Source organism: Aphelocoma coerulescens, chromosome 23, assembly GCF_041296385.1.
Source record: "Aphelocoma coerulescens isolate FSJ_1873_10779 chromosome 23, UR_Acoe_1.0, whole genome shotgun sequence".
Lineage (NCBI taxonomy): Eukaryota > Metazoa > Chordata > Aves > Passeriformes > Corvidae > Aphelocoma > Aphelocoma coerulescens.
In genome coordinates, this window is record NC_091036.1 from 6,921,920 (window position 1) to 6,936,581 (window position 14,662).

The 14,662-nt window shown below is 46.4% G+C and overlaps 1 protein-coding gene across 12 annotated transcripts in view; it reads left to right on the plus strand.

Annotated features, from left to right (window-relative positions):
* Window positions 1-11,643, plus strand: part of SRRM1 (serine and arginine repetitive matrix 1) — a 17,191-nt gene extending 5,548 nt beyond the window's left edge. For 3 of the 12 annotated variants that reach the window (XM_069035930.1, XM_069035931.1, XM_069035933.1), the window contains 14 exons: window positions 1-187; window positions 390-502; window positions 889-1,089; window positions 1,554-1,757; window positions 2,291-2,410; window positions 3,915-4,186; window positions 4,322-4,402; window positions 4,740-4,826; window positions 5,455-5,599; window positions 7,568-7,672; window positions 8,190-8,651; window positions 9,647-9,824; window positions 10,266-10,460; window positions 10,656-11,643. The exon at window positions 1-187 is cut by the window's left edge. In XM_069035930.1, coding sequence (XP_068892031.1) covers window positions 32-187; window positions 390-502; window positions 889-1,089; window positions 1,554-1,757; window positions 2,291-2,410; window positions 3,915-4,186; window positions 4,322-4,402; window positions 4,740-4,826; window positions 5,455-5,599; window positions 7,568-7,672; window positions 8,190-8,651; window positions 9,647-9,824; window positions 10,266-10,460; window positions 10,656-10,760 — 2,424 coding nt within the window. In that variant the 5' untranslated portion in view covers window positions 1-31 and the 3' untranslated portion in view covers window positions 10,761-11,643. The remainder of the gene's footprint in view (window positions 188-389; window positions 503-888; window positions 1,090-1,553; window positions 1,758-2,290; window positions 2,411-3,914; window positions 4,187-4,321; window positions 4,403-4,739; window positions 4,827-5,454; window positions 5,600-7,567; window positions 7,673-8,189; window positions 8,652-9,646; window positions 9,825-10,265; window positions 10,461-10,655) is intronic. The other 9 variants (XM_069035924.1, XM_069035934.1, XM_069035925.1 and 6 more) reach the window with 8 other exon arrangements.
* The last annotated feature ends 3,019 nt before the right edge of the window (window positions 11,644-14,662 follow it).

Genomic DNA, 14,662 nt, shown 5'->3' on the forward strand with positions numbered 1-14,662 from the left:
TCATATCTCTTTGCAGAACCCAGATTCCAAAATGATGCAAATCAACCTGACTGGTTTTTTGAATGGGAAAAATGCTAGGGAGTTCATGGGAGAACTGTGGCCACTGCTATTAAGTGCACAAGAAAACATTGCTGGTATTCCAACTGCATTTCTGGAACTGAAGAAAGAAGAAATAAAACAGCGACAGGTAGGATTTTTTTAAATGGAATTGTGGGTGGGTTGTGAGCAGAATTGGTGGCTGTTGCAGTAGACATTTTGGGATCACCAGAACTCTGCTGTCTGGGCAAAATGTTCCAGTCCTGAAGCAGATATTTGCTGGTGTTGGACATGCATATTTGATAAGGTCTTTGTGCTGCCTCTGAGTTAAGTGCTGATATTTGGTTGCACAGATAGAGCAGGAGAAACTGGCTTCCATGAAGAAACAAGATGAAGACAAAGAGAAGAGAGATAAGGAAGACAAAGACAACAGAGAGAAAAGAGACAGATCCAGGAGTCCAAGAAGGTAATGAAAATGCACAGGCAGCGTATCAGGAACACTGTAGAGAACAGAGGGAGGACACGTGGCAGAGTAAAATTAATTGAGCTGTGGAAATACCCCTCTTAGCTATTGTAGCAGGCTGGCCTGACCTACTGCTGAGCAGGAATTGCAAGTAAACCAGAGCAGCTTTGACAGGGGTGTTGTTTTTAGTGGTTTATCCGTTCCAGGCTTTGTTAGTTTTGAGGGGTTGGGTTTTTTTTGTTTGACATCTTAATTTGTCTGTCAGTTAGCAGCAGAAAGTGCAGTCCTGTGTGTGCTTTAAATGCTGCAGACAGTGCTGAGTGTCCCTGACTGCAGAGGGCTTCCAGCTGCTGCCTGTCCCTGAGCTGTAAGTGCCCCTCTCCCCCCAGACGCAAGTCCCGCTCTCCGTCCCCTCGGCGGAGGTCGTCGCCGGTGCGCCGCGAGCGGAAGCGCAGCCACTCCCGCTCCCCCCACCACCGGACCAAGAGCCGCAGTGCCACCCCTGCCCCCGAGAAGAAAGAGGCCACTCCTGAGCCAGAACCCTCCGTGAAACCAAAGGAGACTGTTGTACAAGAGGCAACTTCAAACAGGTGAGAACTCCGTGTGTAGAACCATATATTGCCTTTAAAAAATGGAATCGTTATCCTAGTACCTGATTGGGGCTTGGCTTGGGCGATGCCTGCTCCTCCCTGTGCCCCTGCAACAGCCAAAGCATTTATTTAATAATCTTCAGTGAGGTTTCTTTGTCCTGTGTAGAATTCTAAGGGCAGTGTGGTTTGCTGCCACTGTGATTTCATTGTCCTGGTCGTCATTGTCACTTGTGACAATGTCATCTTGTCTTCCAGCAAGTTGTCATCATGTAGCCTCTATGTTACTTACTCTTCTCTTTGAATCATTGTACCAAATTGTAACTCTTTTCACAGGCCTGGAGCATCTTGTCAGAGGATGGGCAGGAGAATGTTTGTTGTAGAGGAATATCTTGGCAGCTTCTAAAATGTTACTCTACAGGCTGTGGTTTGTATGTGCTTACAAATAAAGTCCTTCTTTTTAACAGTGATATCCCAAAAGCTCCTAAACCTGAACCTCCTGTACCAGAGACTAAGGAAACTTCACCAGAACGTAATTCAAAGAAGGAGAGAGAGAAGGAGAAGGAGAAGACTCGTCAGAGATCCCCATCTCGGTCCAAGTCCAGGTCAAGATCCCGATCCCGTTCTCCATCTCATTCTCGACCCAGAAGGCGCCACAGATCACGGTCAAGGTAGGGCTTCCAGTGCTGATGGTGAAGGTTGAGAATATTTTCTGCTGAAGGTGCCACTTAGTGTTCCTGGTTGGTGATGTTTGTAGAGGTGTTTTTAGAGGTGTGGATGTTTTGGGCCAAATAAGAAAGATGCACTTGGTGCATAAATGTGTTTGGGAGTGTTTTGTTTGTACTGATTCGTGAGAAGATGCTCATGGTGACCAGCGTTGACTGCAGAAGGAATTGGGCTGCTTAATATTGATAGTGGGAATTGTGTAGCCTTTCTTTAGGTCATGAGTTTGATGCTGAAAATGCTGTAAAACACTCCTTTTTCCTCCTTTTTTTTTTTAGTATTTCACTGCTTAATAGAGAGATGTTGTTAAACTTCAAAGCCTTGATTGTGCCTGATAGTACATCTCACATCCTCATCTAAATACAACCTTAACATGATGCACTTGGAGAAAAGCAACTCTGCACTCAGTGCCCCGAGGATACATTTCCTCAATTTTGAAAGTTAGATAGTTGCTTTTCATTGGAATTTCTGATTGTGACAGGTCTTACTCCCCTAGAAGGAGACCCAGCCCCCGGCGCCGGCCGTCCCCGCGCAGGAGGAGCCCGCCCCGGAGAATGCCTCCCCCACCCAGGCACAGGAGGAGCAGATCCCCCGTGAGGCGGTAAGAGCCCTGCTTTTTGAGACAGCTGGAAGTGCTAAACCTGGAAAGTTAAAAGGGAACTGTAGCTGTGTTAGCAAAATTACCTCGTTCACCTCACCTTAGCACTGGCAGGTGTGTGATTAGAGTGATGGAAAAACTGCGGTGTCACATTTCCCGAGTGTGTTGTGGGGGAATACAGTTGTAGCTGTGAAATGATTTCTTCTGAGTTAGGATAGTGATGAGAATTCCTCCTTTTTGAAAAGTGGCAATTTCAGAGCTGTTACTTCTTCAAATGGCTCTGGGTAGCTCCCAGCACAGACTGACATGACATCTCTTAGGGCTTTTTTACTTAAGTCTTCATGCTTTTCTTTCCTGCCTGGGGAAAAAAAATGAGAACAAGTAATTGAATTTTACTCATTGGGAATTTTTAATTATGACTTGTATTTCTATCACGTAAAATTAAATTTGGACTTGAAGTATGTTTCTTCTTCATGTTCTCATACTTAAAATTCTTCAAGTTTTGCCCTTTGGTGTTGAAAGTCATTTTTCACAGCATAAGAATTGTTCTAGAGGCAAAACTCTTAGCTGCCTTGCAAAGTAAATGATGTGCTTTTGGCAATGTCAAAATAAGACATTTGTCTTCATGGGGAGAGAACAGATTCTTATCCTCTTCATAGGAGGAGAACCAAAGTGATGCTTCTTGTGTACAGCAGTTGTTTTTGAGGAAGGAGCACTTCTCTTCCTTTCTGTGACAAAGTGATGACTATTTCCTGAGTTTGTCAATATGTTCATTTCACACAGTTACTGGGAAAACTGTGAAAAGTATCAAACATGTATGTTGCAAGATGTACAAGAGCTCCCTTTCAGCAAATGTTTATCTCACTCAAGGTAGGGTTTCTTTTTTCCAGGTTCTCAGGAATTCTGCAGCCAAAGGTGGATTCTGCAGGTACACAATTGCAACAGAACTTGCCACAAATTTTGCCGCAGAATTCTGAGGCCCTACCTTTTAAAATTGCAAAGTAAAGATGAAAGACTAAAACATAAGGATGGATAGATCGAGTCTGAATTGTTAAGTTGTTAAGTTGTCTGAAATTTTCACCTCCTGGTGTAAAACATTTTAGTGTGCTTGCACACTAAACTCTTACCCACATCTGCTCTGGAGATCATTAAGTCACACGTGCTAACACAGAGAATTCTCTTAACCACCCAGAAGTTAGAGAGCCCAACCAAAACTAATTGTTTCCAGGGAAAAGGCTTAGCTGTAGCCTGTAGATTGACAGAAAGCCAGTGAAGGTGACACTAACAATTTTTAGCTCACTACTGTAGTTTAAGAATAACTGTGAAAGATTGGTCGTTATCCTCCTCTTCTCCAAACCAAGGGTTGCAGGCAGTCCACCATGTTTGGGAAGTGCTGTTGTCTGTGGCTCAGTGTCTGTGCTTGCAAACAACCGCAGTTCTTTGTTCTTTGTGCTGAAATGTTCCCCGCTGTGGCCAGGCAGGACCTGACGTGGGCTTTGCTTTGCAGGAGAAGACGCTCCTCGGCCTCGCTGTCCGGCAGCAGCTCCTCCTCGTCCTCGTCGCGTTCCCGCTCTCCACCAAAGAAGCCTCCCAAGAGACCCGTGTCCAGCCCCCCCCGCAAAACGCGCCGCCTGTCCCCCTCGGCCAGCCCCCCCCGGCGCCGCCACCGGCCCTCGCCCCCCGCCAGCCCCCCGCCCAAGCCCCGCCGCTCGCCCACCCCCCAGCAGTCCAACCGCACCCGGAAAAGCCGCGGCTCCGTCTCACCCAGCAGGGCTTCAGGTGAGCGAAGCCATCGGTGCTCATGGCCCGTTCTGGGCTTTGGTTCCCTCAAAGATGGTGTGTGCGGTTTGTAGGGGCAGAAGAGCGCATGGAATGGCATGAATTGCAGCTGAGGGATTTCATTTTGTCTTGTAGCACCCAAGCATAAGAGTACTGAGAAAAGAGAATCTCCTTCGCCGGCACCCAAACCCAGGAAAGCGGAACTGTCGGAATCAGGTACAGCTCTGGCTTTCCAGCTGTGCTCCTGGGTGGGGCTTTTAGTCAAAAATACTTGATAATAAAGGGCAGTGAAGGGCTGAGCCCTCCTGGAAGTCTGGCATTGACAGCAGGAGTTTCCAGAACTCTAAAGATGATCACTCCTACTGCCTCATTCTATCCAAGATAGCTGGGAATAAAAACTCAGCCAAAGTGTGTTCCAGCCTTATGTCATCCTAAGATCTGAGTGGGGGAATGCCCCATACGTGGTGGTCTGCTGTCCATAACTTCGCTTCTGCCTGAATAAGACAAATCTATATCCTTGGTTTAAGTGCCCTGTCCTTGTGTGTCCTTTCAGAAGAAGACAAAGGAGGCAAAATGGCTGCAGCCGATTCTGTCCAACAGAGGCGCCAGTACAGGAGGCAAAATCAACAGTCTTCATCTGGTATGGGGGAGAGGAATTCCCTAAAATGGGGTTGTAGTTTACTTTTGCAGGAAGTAGTTAAGTTCAAATATAGATTAAAACTATTTGCTGTGTGCTCTGCAGTGCTGTTGTAAATTTAATTACAGATTTGCCACTCATAATGAGGTCACTTTAATTATTGCTCAGGAAGAATAAAAGTATGACTTTTAAAGGTTATTACATCTTTTGTTAATGGGTTTGCATCTTTAAAAGTTGCGCTTGTAAACTCTTAACATCACACACAAATACTGTGTGCTGTGGATTACTTCATCTGTCCTTATTTTGGATTCTTTAATGCTTGAGATCAGAAAATTCACCTGGGTATTTTTGTCCACATAGTTTCAAAAAGCAGCTGCAGTTCACCTTTTAAGTTACCTGTCTAGCCAGGTTTTATGGGGACAGTTAGATCGCTGCAAGTATTTTTACCCAGCTCTGGTAGATTGATGTATCACTTGGCTTCAGCCAACACTTTCAGTTGATCTGCTTTTAAACATTGGGTTCTTGTTGTATGGGAGAGGAGGTTGGTTTTACCCTGTCAGCATTACCCTGTCAGCAACTGATCAGTGTCACAAGGAGCATTTTCCAGAGAGTGATTCTTCTACGTTTGCAGATTCTGGTTCTTCATCTTCCTCAGAAGAGGAGAGGCCCAAGAGGTCGAACGTGAAGAACGGGGAGGTGGGCAGGCGCCGCCGCCACTCGCACTCGCGCAGCCCCTCGCCCTCGCCCCGCAAGCGGCAGAAGGAATCCTCCCCTCGGTAACTGCTTGAACTTAACTCATCCTTTCCTGCTATTTAATGTTTATCTCTCTGCACCTCTCACCAAATACACATCAAGTCGTGCCCACTTGGCCCAATCTTGTTTCAAGATGTCCTTCCTGTTACACTCATTTGGTAAAAATTGCTCTGACCTTTCTCTGAACGTGTTCATTTTTGCCTCAGACCCATGGCAGATAGATCTGTTTTGTTTTGTTTCCCCTCCACTGCTCTCAGGATGCAGATGGAAAAGAGGTGGCAATCGCCAGTGATGAAAAGGTTGGTTAGAAATTCATCTCTTAAACAGGCTGTCATTTATTTTGGCATGGATAAGCATTTGCCATCCTTTGTCCTTTAGACTTGCACACTCATGGTGAGGGAAACTCAGACTGATGTGCTCCTTAATGTGTTGGATCTGGAACCACTTCACTTGCCAAAAAAAAAGAGCAGGAACACCACCTGCTCTGTGTCCTTCACTGCTCATTCCTTGTTAATTCACATCAGCCTGTGACATCAATAACTGATGTTATTATATCTCACTGATGCCTGAAAACAGCTGAACACTTGCATTCCTCAGGGGCTCCTCGCTCCAGACACTCAGGTTTGGGTGAGCAGTGTTGGATTCCTGCTGCCACTGACTCAAACCCTCCTGCACACTTACAATAAGTAATTAAGATCTTGATCTGGGTCACAGATGATTGGAGTTTTCAAAACTCTCATTCCTCAGTTCATGAGATATTTGGAACTACTGGAAGCAGACAATAAGTAAAACAGCAGTGCCTTTTTTATTTGTGACACTGTTTGGTCTGTGTTGATCTGGGAATACAGAAAGGTGCAGGAAGCTGGGTGCTTGATGGGTTTATTAATTGGATGTAATGACCCTTGAGCAGGCTGTAATTAAGCCCTAACTAGCAGATACTCACAGCACACATCATGATGTAGGAGATAAGGATGACTCCCTCAAAAATGCAGACCTCCCTAATTATGGATCCTGTCAAACATTTCTATGGAAAACAGGTTGGGATTCAAAGGCTTTGATCTTGTTTTGCAACACACTGAATTCACCTACTGCCTATTGCATAAATACATGTTTAATTAGGACAATTAGTACATTTGAAGGCTGGGGGTTTTTTGGATCATAAAAGAACATTGTATTTTGTAGCAAACTCTTATCTACAAATTGTCTCATTGCCTTGGAGAACAATACCCAGCATATTTGAAATCAAATCTCAGTTTATGTAAATGAGCTTCTTTGCTTTTTAATTGCTCTCATTTTTCCCTTATGCAGGCATTTAATCTTAATTGTTTTTTTTTAAAACAAGGAATATTTCACTTTTCCAATATTCCTCTCCTTTAAAATTCTAGGCAAGTATGTGTTGGATTAGAATTCCCCCTTCCAGAAGTCTGTTGTAAACCCTGCAAAGCAGAACATGGCTCGTTTGGTGAACAATTTTAATCCAGAGAGCTGCAGTTTAGCAACCACTGTGGATTTTTTTTCACTGCATTTCAAGAAATAAATAGTTTTGGATTTCAGATCCCTAGATAAAAGCTGTTTTCAGGAGCACAGTTTCACACTGTGAAGAAAATTAACTCTACCCCAGGCAAAATCAGCACGTGATCCATCCATTACTCCAACCATTTGGCCTTTCTCTGGCTACAAGGTGGTGATGGATCAGGTTGTTCAGATGTGGAATTGTGTCCTGGCTGCTGTGGTGCACTCAGGGTCACAGTCAGACACTTCTGATGGGCTCAGGGTGACAGTCAGACACCTGTGGTGGGCTCACGATCACAGTCAGGCACTCATCGTGTCACACTCTGCAGAAAGATTTAAGCACATTTTTTCCATCAGTGCTCCCAGTAGAATTTCATTTTACCGTGCATGAAGGAGCTGATTTTGTGTAGTGAAAGCAGAACACAAAGCACCTCGTGGCTCAGCTGGGGGTTTCCTGATCAATCCCTGTTTTTCCACAGCAGGAGGAGGAGGAGCCCCTCGCCGCCCCCCGCGCGCCGGCGCCGCTCCCCTTCCCCGGCGCCCCCGCCCCGGCGCCGCCGCTCCCCGTCCCCGCCTCGCCGAAGGTACCATGCTGTGGCCATCAGCTGCCTGCTCTGGGCTTGGGGACTTCCCACTGGGCATGGGGAAAGGGCCCTGATCCCAGTTCCTTGGCTGGGAAGCTGAGGGGGCTGTGGTTGTGCCGGTGAGGTTGGGTGTGGTGGGTGCATGGCCTGGATGTCGTTGGGTTGCTGCTGCAAATCCTGGATCAGAATTGCAGAACCATGGGATGGTTTGGCTTGGGAGGAACCTTAAAGCCCATCCCACCCCTGCCATGGGCAGGGACACCTTCCACTGTCCCAGGCTGCTCCAAACCCTGTCCAGCCTGGCTTTGGACACTTCCAGGGATGGGGCAGCCACAACCTTTCTGGGCAATTGAAGAGTTTTATTTTATATTCCTAGAACTTCTAAAGAATTCTGGTTTAAATTTTGAGAAGCTTTAAAGAATTCTAGAGTCCTTTTCCCTGTCTTTGGGTGAACTGCAGGGCACTGCTGACTGACTGCCATGCCTGGGTGGCCCCTGAATGTTTGTTCTCTTTGCAGGTCTCCATCACCACCCCCTCGCAGACGTTCTCCCTCTCCACGGAGATACTCCCCCCCGATCCAGAGGCGATATTCCCCATCTCCCCCTCCTAAGAGGAGAACAGCTTCTCCTCCTCCCCCTCCCAAAAGAAGGGCCTCACCTTCCCCCCAGTCCAAGCGCAGAGTCTCCCACTCCCCGCCGCCAAAACAGAGGAGCTCCCCTAGTGCTAAACGGCGCTCCCCTTCCATATCTTCCAAGCACAGGAAGGGGTCTCCTCCCAGCAGATCCAACAGGGAAACACGTTCTCCACCACAAAACAAAAGGCATTCACCTTCACCACGGCCTCGAGCTTCCCACCCCTCCTCCAGTCCTCCACCGCCGCGCCGGGGAGCGTCGGCGTCGCCGCAGAGGAGGCAGTCACCCTCACCCAGCACCAGGCCCATCAGGAGGGTGTCCAGAACGCCAGAACCCAAGAAAACAAAGTAAAAAACTCCTCCTTGTCTGGGTTTGGGTTTTAGGAGGGGGTTTTGTTCAGTTGTAATGCACTGAAAATAGCTAATAGAATGGTTTAGACTGGAAGGGACTTAAAGATTATCCAGTGCCATCCCCTGCTGTGGGCAGGGACACCTTCCACTGTCCCAGGCTGCTCCAAGCCCCAATGTCCAGCCTGGCCTTGGACATTGCCAGGGATCCAGGGGCAGCCACAGCTGCTCTGGGCACCCTGTGCCACGGCCTCACCACCCACACAGGGAACATTTTTTTCCCAGTGTCTCATCTGTCCCTGCCCACTGGCAGTGGAAGCCATTTCTCCCTGTCCTGCCTGCATAAAAAGTCCCTTTCCCTCCTTTTTATAAGACCCTGGAATGCTGCCACGAGCTCTCCCCAAAGCCCTCTATTTAATTGGTGGCTTTAACGAAAACCTAACTTTGTCTTCAAACCCAACGGTGGAAGGGAACCAACACTTCTCATTAGCTCAGAAATATTTCCATAAGTGGCCATTCCATAAGGCCATTCAGGATAAACTGCTAACATTCTAAATACTTTCATCTTTAGTGTGATGCTGCTTTTCTGAGCAAGCAGTGAAAAGTGTGGTGCTGGCTTATGAATGTTTTCAGAAGGAAAATGGAGCTGAGTGGAAAGCCTTGCACAATAAAACAGCATTGCTGTTCTCCTGACTGTTACTGTGGTTATAACTTGGTGAAACCAGAAAGGCAGCAATCAGTTCTGAGCAGCAGCAGGGTTGTTTAACAGCTTTTCAGGCTGCATTATCCCTCTGCATTATGGACCCACTCTGCTATTGGATTGCTTTGTCCTTTTTAACAAATCAGCAAAGCAATTCATCTATTTATTTTTTTAAATCAATTAAATTCTTTCAGCACAGCTTGACCAAGTTAAAGCACTTGTGTTCATTTGGTTCTTGTGTTAATATTCCATTGGTTTGTGTCTCACCTCTGACTGTGACTCTTGTGTTCCTCAGGGCTTCCACCCCCAGCCCCCGGCGCGTGTCCTCGTCCCGATCTGCGTCAGGGTCACCTGAGACAGCTCCCAAAAAACACCAAGGACCTGCATCTCCTGCTCGGTCTCGCTCTCCTTCTGCAAACTGGTCACCTGCAAAAAAGGCCAAGAGCCCAACTCAGAGCCCATCACCTGCCAGGGTATTTGTCTGCCCATAAAGCAGCACTGCTTTGGGTTCTAGGGTTGCTGTCATAAACAGCCCAAGGGTTATTCATGGGGGGAAAACTGCTTGGGGTCATTCTTCATAGTTAAAAACTTCTAAAAACAACTTGCAACATAATTTTTTCAAGCTTAACATCTCCAAATCTGGAAAAAAATGCTATTCTACAGAAAATCAAGACTTCTGGGAAAAAAGTCTGTCCCATTTCATGAGTGTACCTGAGTTTCATGATCTACAAAGTGAGGGGGGCTTATTTATGCTCAGTGTGCAAACTGAGATTACTCCCAGTGGGAAGAGAACAGGTTGGTTGTTACCTTCCCCTCTTCTTCTGAGGTGTTTCCCAGGGACAGTGCCATTCTTTGCCAGAGAATTTTAAAGCCTTAGAGATGAGTTGTAGCATCTATTGAATTATTTATTACAGAATTCAGATCAAGAAGGTGGTGGCAAGAAGAAGAAGAAAAAGAAGGATAAGAAGCATAAAAAGGATAAAAAGCACAAGAAACACAAAAAGCATAAGAAGGAGAAGGCGGCGGCGGCTGCAGCACCTGCTGCTGTGGCTGCAGCAGACACCACCTCAGCACAGGAAGACCAGGAAGCAGAGACAGAACCCAAAAAGGTAAGAATTTGGGACTTTGTGAAGGCCCAGTGTGAGCAGACAGGGTGGGTGCGCACTGCAGTGCTGGTGTTGTGACAGCCCTAATTCCAAAGTGGGACATGGGGTGTGGGATTCTGTGGGGGGATTTCAGTGCTGGGAGGGCTCAGCCTGGCTGGGCCTGGCGTGTTTGAAGCAAGTCTTTGTGTTTGTTTGAAGGAGACAGAAAGTGAACCCGAGGACAACCTGGATGACCTAGAAAAGCACCTGCGGGAGAAGGCCCTGAGGTCCATGAGGAAGGCGCAGGTGTCCCCCCCCTCCTAGGCCAACCCTTTGATATAATGTACATTTTATTTGGTTTGTACTCAGAATTCAATTTCAAATTGCTAAATGTGTTTGAGCTTTAGAATATAACATTTGTTGTAATAATTGCTAGGTTGAGGTTCACCATGTACAAAGGGCATGGATTTACATTACAAAAGGTGTCCACAGTGTACTAGTGACATTCTTTCATTGGCAGCATAATTTCATTTAGAGTGAGACTTTTTAGAAGCAGTAGGAATTTGTTTTGGAGGTTTGAAACATGACCGTCAGTTCCCTCGTTTCTTTGAAATCCAGCAGAGCCTTGAGCAGATTTTGCGAGGGTCTCATTTGACTTCTTTTGTATCACTTACATGATGCTACTAACCTTTGTGGTTTGTAGGCTTGCCCAGGAGTAAAACCACTGCAGAATTCCAAGGAAGTACATCTCTATTTTAATGCTTTCTACTGTTGCCTGTATAGTCTCCATTAAAGCCAATCAAGAATAGCAGTTTAGAGTGGTACATAAATGAAAGCATGTTGTTTACCAGGACACTGTGGGTTTATATTGATGTAACATGTTGATTTGGAACACTGGAATTTCATTTGTATTTTTATGTTCTTTTTTTAAAGGGCAGTTTCCATGATCAGCAGTCCCAGAAAACAAAAAAGTAATTCCTTCAGTTCCATAAATTTTGTTTGTGAGCTGTCGTTGCCCCCTTCATAAATCTTGTCTCGTTACGGTTCTTCGGAATGGTCTGAGCAACTTTCAGAGCTGTGTTCTTTGAAAGTTTAGAGGAACCTGAACTTTGGATATTGTCATGTTTTCACTGTTCTTTGTTTTTGTTTTTTTAACTAAAGCTATATAAAGCTTGTGGATTAAACAAAATAAATTTCTAAATTTAAACAGATGTTGGCTGTTTTTATCTGGACATTTACATTTGCTAATCAGCTTTGTTTTGTGCAGGGTTAATGGCTGCTCAGAGATGAGAAAGTGTTTGATCCACTGTGCTGGCTCTGGAAAAATTGGGGCTTTTAACTGGCCTGGGGGAGCAGGAAAAGCCTTTAATTAGTGATGCTTCTGCTGAGTTCTTGCAAAGCAGAAGTCAACCAGCCTTACCTGGGCAGTGCTCTGGGAGCATGGAGAAGCTTAAACTCAGTATTTGCTGTGAAAATTGCTGGTCAGAGCAAGTGAGGTGTTTCAAGGCCCTGCAAGAAATGAACAGCAGGTTTGATTGACTTAGAGAAGGAGCTGTAGTGGTGTGAGAGCTCATCTGAGGCATCCTGGGGGCTCCCTGCCTTTCCATAATCGTGGAGTGGTTTGGGTTGGAAGGGACCTTACAAGTCACCCAGTTCCAACCCCCTTTTAATCACACTGGAAACTTGCTGGGTTGCTGCTGTGGAGTTCTTGTGAAAACTCAAGCTGTGTTTCTGAAATCAGCTCAGTTCTGAAGTCTGAAGTTCTCTGGAGATGCTTTTGAATTCTTTTTGTGTTGCAGCTGTGGTAGCTGTGATGTGCACAGTGAAATGGGAGATTTGATGAGTCTTCCCTGCCCTTGTGCAGGATTTAAACTGAGGCAGGGCTGCTCTAGGTCCTGGCTGGAAGGGGAGATTCAGAGCAGCTCCTTCTGCACTTCCCTTTGTGCTGAATCTTTTGTTTCTTCACAAAGTCCATCTGGGTGAGCTTGGTGCTTGTGGAGCCACAGACCCAACTCGGAACGTGCTGATCCTCATTCACTTGGATTTTCCCTGGATGTCCCGGGAGAGCCTGCAGGGGTGCAGCTCCCGAGGGTTTAATGCCTCCTCCTTTATCATCCCAATCTTGCTTCCACCCGGGTTTAGTGACCTCTGAATGCCTTTTAATCTTAGCACTAATAGAAGTTCTTTAAATACACTCAGGACCTGAGTCACTGCTTATCGTCCCTCACACCTATTTCCATCTCCTGCCTCCAGGACTGATAAAGGACCTCTGCTGGTTTGGGGTGGGCCAGGCCTTCCCTCCATCTTTCCATCTCCTTTGGAGTTTCTATTGTTGGTGCTCCCTGTCTTTTTTTTTCATCTATCCATAAAGAATGGTGTAGGCTTAAAAAGAGCAATTTAAATGTGGTGTTTAAAAAGGATATAAGTTCTAAATTGTGTGTAGGTTAATATTTTAATTCCTTCCTACTTACCCAGTCAAATACTAACGTTTCATTTAAATACCAGTTGGGATAATCAGCCCTCTCCTCTCCTGATCTGTCCCTGTCCCTGCTGTTGCACAGACCCTTTTTAGCACAGAATCTCTGCTGGGCTGGGTTCCATCTGTGTCTCTTCTGTTTATGACACCACTGAATTCACTCGTGATCCTCTAATTGAGCTCCTGTCACCCAAACCCAAACTTGTCTGATCCCTTCCCCACTCCAGCTTCTTGGTTAACCTCTTCTCTCTGTTTTTAAATCCTTTTATTTGTAGTTCAGAAATGACCCTGCAGGTGCCTGGCGTGATGAGGCAGGAGCTGCCTGGATCTCACTTCTTTGTACCCTGGATCTGCTCTTGCTGAATTTTGGCTTCTTGACCTAGGCCACCTTCATGAAGTGACAGACACAGGGTCTAGGTAAGGGGTTTGCTGCAATAATTGTTTCTAACTCCACAACAAGTTTAATTGGACTGTGTAATTTAAATGGAACTGAGTCCCCAGGAGTGAGTGTGAGGCTGAGGTGAGTCACAGGTCAGTCTCTGTAGCTGCTTCTGAAGAAAGATGTGTTTGTTGTGTCAACAGGTGGGACAATGGCAGGTGTGTGTGTGTGCAACAGTTCCAAGTTTATAGAAACTCAGGGCTGGATTGTTAAATTTTTCCACTTGTGTGACTTTGGCAATTTGCCTGGGAGTGCTGCATGGAGCTCCCTGAGCTGAGGGATTTACCCTGAATTGCCTCGGGATACAGAACTGTTCTGCTGCTGCTTGGGCAGGGCCTGGTGCTCCCTGGGAGCCCAGGGATAAATCCCAGCACCAGGGCAGAGTTCTGTGCTGGGAGCCATCCCAAAGCCTCCCTCACCTGACAAATCCATGTCCTGAGCAGTGAGGGCTGCAGGGAGGGGCCTGGGCTCAGAGGAGCAGTTCTGCACTCTGACTTCATTCCTTGAGCACCAAACTCCAAATCTTTGTGTGTTGGTGTAAAAAGCAGCTCTGGGAGGAGCAGCTCAGCAGGGCACAGAGCTGTATTTGGTGGAGTTCCATTCCAGCTGTTGTGTGTCATAAGTTATGATTTGGTACAGGATCATCTCATAAACCTTTGATATGTCAGCTTGAAGTCCACTGTGGAGGTCACCAATGTCTCAAAGCAGCCACAGCACTGACAATTCCAATGGAATTGTGTTTCTCTTAAATCAGGTCCAACTCATTTCAATAAATGGCTGTTGGAAGTAATTATATCTCTTCAAGGATAATAAAAAGATTATTAAATCTTAGCACAATGGGGCAGGGAGTTGTGTATTTCCAGACTTTAATCACCAGTTTGACCTTTGAACTTTATTCAGCAATCCTGGATGAGTTCAAAGAGGCTGGAACTGCTGGAGTCTCTTCAGCTGGGGTGTGAAACAACAGCTGGGGATGGTTCCCCGCCGCTGGCTGGAGGCAGAGGATGTCCTGTACCAGCCACTCTTATCTGGGCTCCCTCTGGCTCAGGAAGCAGTCCCTGCTTAAAGTCCAGCAGGAGCTGGACTCCTCCCTGCTGTGTGGCACTCAAGGGGGTGACACAGCTCAGCTGTTCTGCAGCCCTGGGTTTGTTCTGAGCCGGGTTCTGGGGGAAAGAAGTGCTTTGCTTTGTTATCACTTGTTCAGTTTAGTTCTGACTTGAGCCAGAGCGTTTCCTTTTGCTGTGAGTGGAGCTCAGGGAACACCTAACATGGTTAAAGATCTTCTGGTCCACTGGTGATGGTTTGTGTTTG